This window comes from Panthera tigris, chromosome B3 (assembly GCF_018350195.1).
Source record: "Panthera tigris isolate Pti1 chromosome B3, P.tigris_Pti1_mat1.1, whole genome shotgun sequence".
Taxonomy (NCBI): Eukaryota; Metazoa; Chordata; class Mammalia; order Carnivora; family Felidae; genus Panthera; species Panthera tigris.
In genome coordinates this window covers 40,830,694-40,845,848 of record NC_056665.1, presented here as the reverse complement: position 1 = coordinate 40,845,848, position 15,155 = coordinate 40,830,694, and the positions used below count along the sequence as shown (strand labels likewise).

Here is a 15,155-nt window from a genome sequence, read left to right as displayed (position 1 = left end):
ATGAAATCCCTAGGGGAATCAGCACACAAAATGCCCTAAGCTTTGAGCTTCTGGAGGACATCTGGTCAAATACACTTGCTCCCTTCTGGTCCCTACATTTCAGAAGGCCCAAACCTAGAACTGGTGGCAGTCACAGTAGTCCTTTTTACTGAATGGGGAGACTCTGAACTCTCTTTATCCTAGAGTTTGGATCATACCAGAATAGAAGTCACCACATTGAAATCTCTTTGTGTGAACAGCCCCCTATTTTACACACAGGACACAAACACCACACTCACATACACAATCAGTGTACACATTTACCAAAGTCAAATGAGAGAAATGGGTTCAAAAGATAAACCTGTATAAGGCAAACAATAAGGACAAAACTCTTTGAATCTTGGTATTCACAGTACACTATTAAATCCAGAGCTAAACTTCTAGCCTTCAAAGTAATAGCCACAACATGAATTGGGAGTGAGGTAGGTGGGAATGGGTACAGCCATCTTTCAAGCCCAGACAATGTATGAATCAGAACGTGCCTAGTGCCCTGTTTCCCAACCTTGGCCACACATTTGAATCACCTGACTTTTAAAATTTCCTGATGCTCAAGCCATAATCCTAAATAAACCAGAATCTCTGCGGACAGGATTCAGTCATTTGCATTTTCTAACATACCCAGGTGTTTCCAAAGTGCAGCCAAGGTTGAGAACACTGTGGATAAGAAGTACCATACTGATTACTTTGGAGAATGAAGTTTTGTCATGGAAGCTGAAGAAACACTGTGAGTACCATTAAAATCTCCAAGGTCCCTGAGAATAGGGAGCATGTTTCCTTACTAAAAATGCTTTCCTCCCAGGATTAAAAACTCTCCCTGCCTTTCTTACTTACCAGAGCCCTATATAAACCAGGAGAGGAGCACCTAAAGCTGCCTATAGTCATCAGGGACTGAGTGACTCGTGCCTGTGAGAGATCATCCAAGTCGTCCTTGGGTGCTTTTTATCTACTGGGTAGGAATCCTCAAAGGATTCCTGTCCTTTCCAAGGAAAGGACCTCTTGGAAGCAAAGTGAACTCATCATATAGATGGGCAGGACAGCAGAGGGGTGGGTGGGGGTTGGGGGACAACCATAGAAAGTATAACTGGAGGGAAGAATACAGGTCTTGACTGGCCTCCCACCACCTTACTCCCAGAGATGTAAGCATGTTCTGGCTTGTATTGAGGCCATCTGGGGGCTCAAGAGAGCACCTAGGACACAGGTATCACTATTAATATGTTGTCTGCCTCTGACAGGACCGGGATAGCCTGAATACTCTCATTACAGGAAAGGTCATCTGTATCAGGCTTGGCAGCAGTTACTGATTTGTAAAGGACTTCTCTTTCCCTACCTCACGTCTTCTTGGGAGTTTAAATCTGGATCGGAATTTGGGATGGGGCAAAAAAGGGAAGAAGTGATAGAAACGCTGCTTCTGCAGCAGAATTGGCAATCATTTCCTGTTATACTCTATATGCTAAGAGTTTAACCACACGCTATGCAGAGAGCACCTGGGGGCTGGTGGTACAGGCAGGGCAACACGTTCACAGGCAAGAGAGGCAGAAAAGGAAGTAGAGTCACCTCCTTCCCATCTTGGGAACATTGTGATTTCCTCTCCTCCCAAGACTCTTTTATTCACAGGTGTAGAGACTATCTTGCCTGACTTATTGGAGTCTCTCGGAATCCAGAATCATTTTAAGTGAGAACAAAATGGCCCTGAAGCCCTCGCTCTAGGGCTGTACATGCAGAGTTGTTAGCCAAGAACCAGAAATCAAATGCTGTTCAGTGTGGCCCATGATTTACATAAGCAGATTGTTTTCTGTATCCTGGAGGGACCCAAGAGGCTCATGACTACTATCTGTTCTAGCTCTTATACCATGATTCTTTTGGTTCACTAGGCCTTTTGCCTGATGTGGACTAGAACAATGTGATGGTCTTCCCAGAAATCACAGCTAAAGAAGGGCAGAAGCAGCCTTAGGGTACCATGCAAAAAATAAAATGGTCAAAGGAAGAAAGCTGAGGACACAAGCATGAGGAATCCAGTCTGAGATGAGCAGCACATGGAGAAGAAGAGACAAAGAAGATTTTTCAACCTAGGACTCAAGAGCCCCCTCGAAAGATGAACGTACTTAGCTTCCTCGACTACCTCCACCTCGGCGTGAGCTGTGATTGGTGCATTGGAGTGGGCTCCTGTGGGGTCATCGACATTCAGCTCTCCATTGGTTGAGCTAACCACCTGAAACAGAAAGACGGAGTGTGATAGACACCATGGCAATAGGGGCTTCCTGCCAGCACCAGAGAGGGTCTCTAAGGGAGTTTTAGTCTGCAGTTTAGGTACTGACCAGGCAGTGTCTGGAATGTTGGTTTTCCTGGGCTGAGGGTCCAAATGTCCTAATTTAGGTAAGGTTCCCAGCCCCACGTCATGTGAGAACACAAAATGCAATGATGTAATCCTGTAAGAACTTCCACACTGAATGCGTACTCTGTGTCAGTGCTCGGCTACACTGTGTGTAAATTTAATCTTCACAAAAAGCCTATGGAATAGGTCATATCACTATCTTTAATTCTACTTCTCTCAGTTTATTATGCTATAATTATAAATAGACTCAGGGATGATGCTGAAAAAAAGTTCTAAAAAGGAAATCAAGAATGGGCATTAGAGATTATAAGCAATCACACTTCCCTTCAGAAATTTCTTCATGGCTTTGATCACTGGTTTGAAGTCACTCAAATAACAAGACTGCCACATCCTCTCTGGTGAGAGGACAAACGGTAAGGAAACACTCTTCCTTGGAAGACCAGTCTTATTTCAACAACCTTTATTTCAGGTTCAGTGTCATCCCATTTCTCACTGAAGGCTCACACTCCTGTCATCTGGTTAATATAGACCCGATCAGGCTTCTCTTGCTTGTGCAGCTGCTTCTGTCACCTGGTTTCATTTCCAGCACATGATTCCTGTTTATGTGGGTGCTGGGGAGTGGGAAAAGGGACCCCGCTGGACAAACCTCTCTGCTGTTAAAGACCCTGGCTGAAACATGAGAGAGAACCACAAAATAGGATGAATGGTTCGGATATCATATGCTCTTGGATAAGTAACTTCAGCTATTTGAGACTGTTTCTTACAGGTGGATGTGAAAATTATAGAAGCAAATGTATGAGACAGTATCTGGTACAATACCTGGCACACAATAGTGGAGGTAGCACAGCAAGTAAGGAACGGGCTCTAGATTTAGGCAACCCTGAGTCTGAACCCTAGCTCCACCACTTACTTGCTGTGGGTCCTTGGGCAAGATCCTCAGTCTTTCTGTGCCTGAGCTTCCTAATCCACAAAATGGGGAACCAGTGCTGCTTACCTAATAGGGTTACCGTGCAGACAATCCACAGAAAGTGCTTAGCCCAGTGCCATGGTACATGGTAATGGCTCAGCAAGTGTTCATACTACTGTTGCTCTCCCTCCATTAATGTTTATTCTTACCCCCCTTTAGATCTGGGGTCCTCACCAGCAGCTAATTTGAAGAAAAAAAAAATTTCCTGTGCAGTCAGAAAGAGGAAGGCAGGAGGGTATGTTTAGTATAAGGGATCTCTGGGGGTATTTACTCAAAGAATAAAGGGCACACAAGGTAAACACTACTTACTAGCAGTCTCTACTTACCATTATTTCTAAACCAGAAATATGTATTGTTCTTATTAAGAATACATGCTTAAAAAAAATTAAAACAATGCTTTATGGTTAGTCAAAGAAACCTACAACATTACATGTGGACTTACCCTAGGAATCTGCTAGTGATCAAATTTAGCACCTCTGATTAATGGAACCACTCAACCTTATTTTTCTCCCGACATAAAAAATACTATATAACATTATGTAATATTCTTGCCCAAAACAAGTTTTATCTGAACTTTTGGTATGATGGAAAAAAACTGACAAACCTAAAATGCGGGACATTCTATAGGAAGCAAGCCTGGACTCTTAAAAACTTTACTTTTTCCCTTTAAATACAGGGGTGACTGTTACAGATAAGTAGATTAAGCAACTAAGAGACTGAAAGAGACTAAAGGGGCATAACAACTAAATACAAACCTTCATTAGATCCCAGACCCTATAAAATTAATCTTGAGGACAATTGGAAATGCAATATGAATTGTGTATTAGATATTACAGAATTATTATTCTATTTTTTAGGTATGACAATGGTGTTGTTGGTGACATGAGAGAATGTCTTTGTTCTTACGACATGCCAACTAAAGCATTTTGAGATAAAATACAATGATGTTTACAATTTACTTTCAAACACTTTCGCACACACTCTCCCTCTGCCACCCCCATACTACTACCACAGAATTAAATATGACAAAATCTTAATAATCATTAATTGAGGTCAGGGATATACATGGGTTCATTGGACTACCACCACCACCAACTTCTCCATAAATTTGAAAATTTCAAAATGAGAAGGAAAAATACCAGCAAAAACAAAATTTGAGGAGTGAAGGTTTACAGATTAGAGAAGCACAGCTCCTCATGCTAGTGCTGTCCTGTTAACCTCTTCAGGCTACATTTATTTCTTGGGGCACGTTCTGGCTGAACACTGGTGGTCACGCTGGTAAATGTATTCTGTGAGCACAAGGGCTAGAGAAGAAAGCATCGTAAGTTTCTTAAAGAACAATTCCGGAGCTAGGTAAGATGTTAAAGAAAATGTCTTGGCCTCAACGGGTACAAATAAAGCAGGAGTCAACAGGCATCACCACTGCTGACTACTTGGTGACTTTGGGTCATGGTGCCTGTCCACAGTATTTCAAGTGTCTCATGCTCTCTAACTTCTCCTGGCTACAAATTGTCACTTGGCCTATAAGCAATATCCTTGGGCAATCTAAGAAAGAAGAGGTGATCTACATTTTATACACTAGATGTCTTATCTGTTATCAGTGAGTACCTGGTCACTAACTTCTAACTATAACTAAAATATGCTTGCGAATCAGTGGCTACTTATTTAGGTCTTTAGAGCATTCACTTTAGGCTGGAGGTAGTCTGTCAAACCACTGAACAGCTACCTAGATGTGCAATGGAACAAATGCTAGTGTAGGTGACCAAAGAGCCGGATTCCAGGCCTTGCTCTACCGTCAGCCTCCTCTGGTTTCTAATTCTGTAAGACCAAGCCAACAACCTTGGTCCCACCTACTTCATAATTACTATGGCAGTTAAAAATAATGATGTTGAAGAAAGCAATTTGAAAATTTGTAAAAAACAAAAAGACCAAATCCCCAAATCAAAACACCCTTATGAATGCAATGAATTATTCGTATTTTAAGCAGTATCATTTTTATACCTTTCATACTGAATTTTTAGTATAACTTCATTAAAAAATAAGCTTATTTGTGTACCTGGAATACTGAAAGTTAATTTGTTGTAATCACTATCAAAATTAGTCCCACATTCTTCTGGCTATCTCACATAAGACCAAAGTAATTAATATCATAAGGAACTACCCATGGAAAGAACTAAGGTGAAGTGCTATTTTGAACTTTAGTTCTTAATATTGGTAACATCTCTTTTAATAAGTAATTTAATATTTTAAATAAAAAATTTGAAAAAAAATTTGATTTAGTAAGTCCCATTTTTCAAAAACATTACTATGAAGAAAAGTGAGAGCTATATACCAAAGGGAACAGTACTTTAGCTGACAGTCAACATTTCAATCCTTCTTCTTACAACTAACATATTTGGTAATTCTGTACTTCAGCTTCCCTATATATAAAATGGGAATAATACTGACCTCAACAAGAATTGTAAATAATTTAAAATTATAAAGATTTGAGCAAAGTAAATATTAGTTAAAAGCTAAATGTCATCCTTAAGTCTCATGCCTTTGCTTGGCCCTGGAGATTTCTAGATATTTCATATACATTTTCATTTAAACAATTCTGGAGTCATCTTTTTGAAAGAGAAAAATATACTGCCTTAATTGAATTTAGATCTTTCACATGTGGAAGACCTGTGGAAACAGTGGAAGGATGGGAAGCACGGTGAGGGGGGGTGGGGTCTGCAAATGAAATAGGTTAGAATGGGAGTGTCCATGTGCCTTCTCAGAGCCAACTCTTCTCATCTTGGTGCTCTGTACTCCCTACCAGGTTTGTGCTGTCTACAGGTCATCCAGATAGGCTAAGCATGGTTTGAACACATTACCTTTGGAAAGTGAGACAACTCGAAAATACGTGGGCATCTGCTGTGCCAGAAAAAAGTAGGACTGATTTGGTTTGCAAAAAGCATAGCCTTTTTGAGTTTACAAAAACTGGGGCTACAATTAAAGAGGCAGATGCAGTGAGGAGCAGGAGAGCTTAATGTAATATTAGGGAAACGGCACACTTGCCTGTCCCCTATCCAAGTGTCAAGGAAGCTGGCAGAACTTAGTTTACAGGGAGTACAGGCAGGTTGGATTTTCCAAAAGTGCTGTCAGAGACTCTACGTGACTCAATTCTAAAGACACCCCCTTACAGTGGACAGTAGGAAACACTGTCCAAATGGGTACCTCTGTGTTCTGGGAACACAAATCTAGTTAACTAAACTGTCTAGATATGCCTGATTATGAGGTATTTTCCTTTTAAAAATTATTTAATCTTTGTATTTTCCCCTAGTTACAAAGTAAGCATGTTTATTGTTTAAAAAAAAAAAAAAGAGTATTAAAAAAGACTACATAAGAAAGTGCAGGTTTCCCATGATGAAATCATATGGACATGGCTAGTGGGAAATTCAGTATATCTTCCTTGAGAACAAGGGCATGCAAATCATTTACATAAAAAGATACCTAGTAAATATTTTAGGTTTTTTGGACTATACAGTCTGTGTGGAAACTACTCAACTCTGCCACTGGACATAAAGGTGGACATATACAACATATAAACAAATGAGTGTGTTTATGTTCTAATAAAACTTTATAAAAATAGGCAGAGGGTGGGATTTAGCCCACTGGCTGTGTTTGCCTCCCCTACTCTACATTGCTTTTTTTTTCTCATTCTGCATAAACTAACATATATGTATGCTATTCCTCTTATATATATATTTGCATATGTATGTGAAAATAAGCAAAAATGGGGCCAAATTTCATATATCATTTTACAACTTGCTTTTTCCACAACACACCTTGGACATTTCCCATAATACCAGAGATCTCTATTCACTGTATGGAAGTATTATGTTAGTTAATGCCTAATTAATGAACATTTAGTTGCCTCAGATTTTCTGGTATTAGAAACAAGTGGCAACATGGGGCGCCTGGGTGGCTCTGTTGGTTTAGTGTGGGACTTCAGCTCAGGTCATGATCTCACAGTTCATGGGTTCCAGCCCCACATCGGGCTCTGTGCCAACAGTTTCGAGCTTGGAGCCTGCTTCAGATTCTGTGTCTCCCTCCCTCTCTGCCCTTCCCCCGCTTACACTCTGTTTCTCTCTCTCAAAAATAAACATTAAAAAAATGTTTAAAAAAAAAGAAACAAGTGGCAACATTCTAAACTGCAGCATCGAATACAATAGCTACATGCCACATGTGGCTACTGAGCACTAAAAATGTAGCTAGTCCAAACAGAGATGTTCTGTAAGGGTAAAATACACACTAGATTTCTTTCTTTCTTTTTTTAACATTTATTTTTGAGAGAGAGAAAGAGAAATAGAGCATGATTAGGTGAGGAGCAGAGAGAGACAGAGACACAGAATCTGAAGCAGGCTCCAGGCTCTGAGCTGTGAGCACAGAGCCTGACACAGGGCTCGAACTCACAGACTGCGAGACCATGACCTGGGCCAAAGTTGGATGCTTAACCAACTAAGCCACCCAGGCGCCCCCACACTAGATTTCTAACACTCCATAAAAAAAGTAAAATATCTTAGAATCTTTTTGAAGATTTTATTTTTTTTACTACTTTTAAAAATATTTATTTTTGGGAGAGTGCAAGCGGGATAGGGGCAGAAAGAGGGGACAGAGGATCCGAAGCAGGCTCCGCATGGACAGGCTGACAGCAGCAAGCCCAATATGGGTCTCAAACTCACAAACCCCAAGATCATGACCTGAGCTGATGCTCAACTGACTGAGCCATCCAGATGACCTTTAAGATTTTATTTTTAAGTAATCTCTACACCCAACTCGAGGTTCGAATTTACAACCCTGAGATCAAGTCTCATGCTCTACCGACTGAGCCAGCCAGGCACCCCCTCATAAATATTTTTAATACTGACTATACATTGAATTATTTTAAACTGGGTTAAAATATATTATTAAAATTACTATCACTTGATTATGTTTACCTTTTCAATGTGATTACTAGAAAATCTGAAATCACAAACGATTGATGTCCTGTTTAGGAGCACTGTTCTAGAATATGTATCTTCAGTATCTGTGCATTTCTGAGGAATATTTATCTGAAACTGGATTCGCTGAATCAAAAAGTGTAGATATTTGATTTGAAAAGATAGTGCCGAAGAATTCTCTAAAATAGCTGTAATTCACATTTCAACAATAGTAGATGGATAGGCTCTTAAATTTATAATTTACTACAAATGTGATAGATGAAAACTGATATGTATATATGTGTGTGTGCGTGTGTGCGCGTGTGTATCTATGTATTTTTTAAGTTGTTAGGTTTTGTTTAAATCAGACTTCTATGAACACATTGCATAAAGAAGCACATATTTCTACAAGGATCATTAGGAAAAACAGCAGTCTCTTTCCCCTATTCCACCATTTCACCTCCTTTACAACTGATTCTTTTATTTTACCTCCACATCTCTGAATTGCATGCATCTTGATTCTTCATTTTTAGGCATATATTCACCTTTTTCATCCTTCTAGTTCCATTATAGTTTTTTAAAAACTTTATTTATTTAAAGTAATCTCTATACCCAACATGGGACTTGAACTCATGACCCTGAGATTAAGAATCTGCATGCTCTTCTGACTGAGGCAGCCAGGTGCCCCTTTCATTACACTTTATACTGTAATTTTAACTAGATCAATTCTTAGTTTTACATTATGACTATTAAAAACTATAGCTGTACCATGAAGTATATACCATGGTTCTTTACTTCCCTGTATAATTTCCTTTTTTCCTTGGAGTTAGTTATCTTTTAAATTTTGTTTACTTATTTAATGTTTATTTATTTTCGAGAGAGAGAGACAGAGTGCAAGTGGAGGAGGCACAGAGAGTGAGAGAGACATAGAATCTGAAGCTGTCAGCACAGAACCCAGTGTGGGGCTGGAACTCACAGACTGCAAGATCATGACCCGAGCTGGAGTTGGAAGCTTAACCAGCTGAGCTACCAACCTGCCACTAAAATTTATTTTTACTTAGGTTTTTATATATTAGTTGTAATCATTAATTCTAACCAAACTCTGTCATTTATCTACCCAGCTGCTTTCAAGATATTCTGACAAATTGGTATCCTAGTCATTTCATCATCTTGGTAAAATTGTTCTCAAGGCCCCCTGAACACCTATGTTTGGGACAGGCTATCCTCTTCTACTGGTGCACTGCTGTCTTTCTGGGATCTCCTAACTTGACCATTGTACTGGGGAGTCCCTTCACTTCTTTCATGTGTCAGATCTTATTTCCTGGATCCCATATATTCCTCTTCATTGGTTTATTCACTCATTTTCACAGTGCACAAGGGTACACGAGAAGTAAAATTTAAAAAAAAAAAATTTTTTTTTTTTAACATTTATTTTTGAGACAGAGAGAGACAGAGCATGAACAGGGAAGGGGCAGAGAGAGAGGGAGACACAGAATCTGAAACAGGCTCCAGGCTCTGAGCTGTCAGCACAGAGCCCGACGCAGGGCTCGAACTCACGGACCGTGAGATCATGACCTGAGCCGAAGTCGGACGCTTAACCGACCAAGCCACCCAGGTGCCCTGAGAAGTAAAATTTTTAAGAGCACAAATTTTTGAAAACAGCTTTTTCTATATTCCAACCAGACTGACAGTTTGGCTGAGTATAGAATTCCACACTGGAAATAATTTTCTCTTAGAATTTTGAAAGCATTGTTCATTGCCTTCTAGCTTCCAGAACTGCTTATTCAGAAATTTGAAGCTACGCTAATTCCTGATCCTTTCTTTGCATGTTGACTGTTTCTCTTTCTGGAAGCTCAAAAGATCTTCTCTTTGTCCTCAATGTTCTGAAATTTCACAATGATGTACCTTGGTGTGGTTCTATCATCCATTATGCTGGGCACTCAGTAGGCCCTTCTGATCTGGAAACAAGTCTTTATGAGTTCTGGGGAATTATTTTGTTAATGATTTCCTCTACCCCACTTTCTCTGTTCTCTCTCTGGAATTCCCATTAAGAAATTAGACCTCCTGAACTTTAAATCTTACATTGTTTGTATTATTTCATTTTTAAAATCATTTTAAATTTTTTTTAATTGAAGTATAGTTGACATATATTAGTTTCAGGTGTATAGCGTACTGATTTAACAATGATCTACATTACAAAATGCTCACCACAATAAGTATATTGCCCTCTGTCACCATACAGTTATTATATGATTAAAAAAAATTTTTTTTTTAAATCTCTGTGCCCAATGTGGGACTCAAACTTATGACCCTGATATCAAGAGCCGCATGCTCTACTGACAGCCAACCAGGTGCCCTAAAGTTATTACATTATTGGCTATATTCCCTGTGCTGTTTTTCATCCCTTTGACTTACTTATTTTCTAATGGGAAGTTTGTACCTTTTTATTTATTTTTTATTTAAATCAATGTCAGTTAACATACATAATAATAACATAATAATGATTTCATGAATAGGATTTAGTGATTCATCGCTTACATATAATACCCAGTGCTCATTCCAACAAGGGCCCTCCTTAATGCCCATTGCCCATTTAGCCCATCCCCCTGCCCAACATCCCACCAGCAACCCTCAGTTTGTTCTCTGTATTTAAGAGTCTCTTATGGTTTGTCTCCCTCTCTGTTTTTATCTTATTTTTGCTTCCTTTCCCCTATGCTCATATTTCTTTCTTAAACACCACATGAGCGAAATCATATATTTGTCTTTTGCTTAGCATAATACACTCTAGTTCCATCCACATTGTTGCAAATGGCAAGATTTCATTCTTTTAGATTGCCAAGTAATATTCCATTATAATACCACATCTCCTTTATCCATTCGTCAGTCGATGGACATTTGAGCTCTTTCCATATTTTGGCTATTGTTGACAGTGCCCCTTCAAATCAGCATTTTTGTATCCTTTGGATAAATACCTAGTAGTGCAATTGCTGGGTTGCAGGGTAATTCTGTTTTTAATTTTTTGAGGAACCTCCATACTGTCTTCCAGGGTGGCTGCACCAGGTTGCATTCCCACCAGCAGTGCAAAAGGGTTCCTCTTTCTCTGCATCCTCGCCAACGTCTGTTGTTGCCTAAATTGTTAATTTCAGCCATTCTGACAGGTGTAAAGTGGTATCTCATTGTGGTTTTGAGTTCTATTTCCCTGATGATGAGTGATGTTGAGCATCTTTCCATGTGTCTGTTGGATGTCTTCTTTGGGAAAGTGTCTATTCATGTCTTTGCCCATTTCTTCACTGAATTGTTTTTTGGGTGTTGAGTTTGGAAGTTTATACCTCTTAATCCTCTTCACCTTTTTGCCTCCCCTCTGGCAACTATCAATTTGTTCTCATATTTATAAGTCTGCTTCTGGTTTGTGTGTTTTTTTTTTTTTTGATTCCGCAGATGAGTGAAATCATATGGTATTTGTCTTTCTCTGTGTGACATATTGCATTTATCACAAAAGCCTCTAGGTCCACCCATGTTGTCATAAATGGCAAGATTTAATTCTTTTTTATGGACGACTAATAGTGCAATGCATGTGTATGTGTGTGTGCATGCATGCACACGTGTGTACCACATCTTCTTTACCCATTCATCTATCGATAGACTCTTGGGGTTGCTTCCATACCTTGGGTAATGTAAATAATGCTTCAATAAACACAGAGGTGCACATACCTTTTTCAGTTAAGTGTTTTCATCTTCTTTGGACAAATATCCAGAAGTGGAATTACTAGGTTGCATGGTAGTTCTTTTTTTTTTTTTTTTTTGAGAAATGTTTTCTACCATTTTAACCTCCATCTTTTTTCTGGGAGCCTTCCTTATAACTCTATCTTCCAAACTCTTCAGTTTTAAAGTTTTTATTATGTTTTTAGTTTCCAAGAGCTGTTTTTTCTTTTTAATTTGTTCTTGCAATGTTCCTTTTTAAAATAGCATCCTATCCTTACTTCATAGTTGCAATATCTTCTGTCTGTGGGGATATTAATAATGAAGTTTTTGTTGTTGTTGTTACTGTTGTTGTTTGCTTCGGTCCCTTTTTTATTAAAGGCTTTCCTCAGGAATCTGATAATCCTCCATCTGTTGCCTATACTTAAAAGTGAGAGACTGCAGGGGTACATGGGTGGCTCAGTTGGTTAAGCATCTCTCTCTTGATTTTGGCTCAGGTCCTGATCTCATGGTCAGTGAGTTCGAGCTCTGCATCAGGTGCCATGCTAGCAGTGTGGAGCCTGCTTGGGATTCAATCTCTCTCACTCTCTGTCCCTCTCTTGTTCGCTCTCTCTCAAAGTTAAAAAAATAAACTTAAAAATAATTACACAAGTGGGAGACTGCAAAGACTACAGTCCTTTGCAGTACTTTTAAGTATTTAAGTATGGATCACACATTCATTTAGCGTCTGTACCTTTTCTTCAGGATAGCACCCCTCCCTCAAAATGTGCCTCATTTCCTCTTATCCATAGCCCCTCTATTTTGCCCTTAGCAAAGAATAAGTCTTTGGTCTTTGCTGGGGTGGGAGAGAGCATCTAGGGTTCTGTGGCTTCCTAGAACACAGACTTTTTTTACCTAGATGTTCCTGTTTTTCTGATTTTTTTTTTGTTTTTTTCTACAGAACCACAGCTGTCTCCTGACTTCCTGTGAATAACACGATCTTCAGAGCATCACTTCATATAAAAAAGCATATGCTAGACAATCAAGCCTATCAAAATGCATTTCTACATGTAAAAGGTTTGTCTATCCCTTTATATGATTTGGTAGCTCTGAGTTCACCTGTGTGCCCCAACTGGTGGTGTCACTTAATAGTATGAAAGATGTATTTGAGTTAAGATTATTAAAACAGTGACATATAAGAAAAGTAAAGAGACGCAAGATATTCTTATGTACTAGAGACAACAGAGCTTCAAAACAGTCCAAATGAAATCAGAAATAATTCCCCAAGACCACACTTTTTCCAGAAAGAAAAAAGAAACAGCCCAACTTCTTGGGTACGCATTCAAAAATGGTTGGCTTGGACCAATTAGCATTCTCACGTTACGTGCTAAGGCACATATCATCATGAAATGAGCTACATATGCAGTCCTCTATCCAAAAAATACTTACTTTATACATTTCAAGTCTTTAAAATTCACATACTTGACACTAACATACTTGTACCTTGACGTTATTTTTACAGTTTATCATGAGTTGTATCAAGGTTGTAGGACAAGTTTAACCAGAAATCAGTATCAGAAACCACAGAGATGTTTCTTAGTCAATGACAACCAACAATCATCTCATCCAGTGATTCTTCCAAGTCTACTTAGGCAGAAAATTAGCACATAGATATTCAGTTAACTATAGAAACAGCTCAACCTTGCAGTAAGTTTCCTTTTTAAAGGAACCAAAGTTTCAGAAGCAAGTCAACATTCCACCAGCCAAGCTGAGAAGGCCAAGAAAAGGCAATAAAGGCAGTAAGTACCTGCACTGATCCCCCATGGCGGTCTGCAGCCAAGTGAGACGTCAGGTACGAGGTATTGGTCTGCCGGCTGGGCTGGATTTCCCACTCTCCTCGGCGCTCTGACGATGCAGTCTGCTCAGGCATTAGGAAGCATGAGAGCAAGATATGGAAGGAAAGGTGAAGCAACAGCAAGCAATAACAAAATCAAGTACATTAGTGTCCCTGAGGGTTTTGTTTTCGTTTTGGATTTTAAACTAACAACCGCTGCAAAGCACTGGAAAAAAGTTAGCTTGGCTACATTCACTGCAGCCCAATGAGCCAACACATGACACTCTACAGCACACCATCCTCACCCAGACACAGAAAAACAATAATCACCAAAAGGGTGGGGGGGGACCACCAGGGAACCACCAAAAAGCTGGAATCAATTTTAGCTTCCATATTAGTAAAATTTCAGTAGCCACTAAGCAGATCAAATTCAGAATGTTAAGGCTATTGGACAAAGGAACAATCATACTTACAAATCATTTCACTGATTAAAGATCTACCTAAATAGACAGTAGTCAATACAGAAAATTCCTAGCATTAGGAATCAAGATAATATGGCTTTTAGGGAGTTTACCACTCTCAACATAAACCTCCACAAGACTTTCAAATACAATAAAATGAGCAGTGGCAGTGGCTGGAAAATACTTTCTTATCTAAGAGAATGAAAAAAGTATCTCTTCAAAACAGGTTCACAGGTCAAGAACATGAAAAGATGGCGGGGCTGGGGAGGGGGGTGGCGGTGGGTAAGGCTACAATGTTTTCCTGCTTCCTCTAGCTAATGGCCTCTAGTCTGGAATTACAAATAGTTTTAGATAGGACTACTATGAATTATTTTCCTCGAGAAATCAAAAGGCAGATCTTTCCCCCAGAAAAAGGAGGGCTTTCAATCCAAAACCTTTTTGAGTTCTGCTTTCAGTTCTGCTGTCATTCAGGCTCTCTTCATTCCTTCTTTACCTGCTTTTTAGATCTCATACTATTCTGATCTTGCTCATTTGTGATTTTTGTTCTGAAGAATCTGTTTAGGTGCCTCTTCCCCTGTACCAGATGGCTGAGGAGGTGTTAACATCATGATGCTCAGCTGTAACAGTCCTAAGGCTCTACAAAATGAAAAATGAGGAGTTGGAGAGGCAGCAATGAGGGATGGGTAAATCAAATTTTAATTGCTGCTGATATAAACAGCAGCAGGGGTTGGGATGTGATATTGCTGCTCTGCACGAAAACCAGCAAGGATGCAATAAATCTTAGAGATGTTCACAGCTATCAATGGTGCATTTTATAAAAAAGAAAAAGAAAGAAGTGGTGGTTTGAGACTCATACTCAGTCTCCGTCTTCTGTATCTCATTGACAAGAGTTGTGTAA

General features: G+C 39.3%; 1 protein-coding gene across 21 annotated transcripts in view; it reads right to left on the bottom strand.

Moving 5' to 3' along the window:
• CSNK1G1 (casein kinase 1 gamma 1) overlaps positions 1-15,155 on the bottom strand; it is a 173,684-nt gene that overhangs the window by 11,442 nt on the left and 147,087 nt on the right. For 12 of the 21 annotated variants that reach the window (XR_006218573.1, XM_042988658.1, XM_042988654.1 and 9 more), the window contains 2 exons: positions 13,770-13,880; positions 2,142-2,248 (listed from right to left, as the gene is read on the bottom strand). Coding sequence is in view for 16 of the 21 variants with exons in the window: in XM_042988658.1 (XP_042844592.1) it covers positions 2,142-2,248; positions 13,770-13,880 (218 nt within the window). In the remaining 5 variants the exon portion in view is untranslated. The other 9 variants (XM_042988661.1, XM_042988660.1, XM_042988663.1 and 6 more) reach the window with 6 other exon arrangements.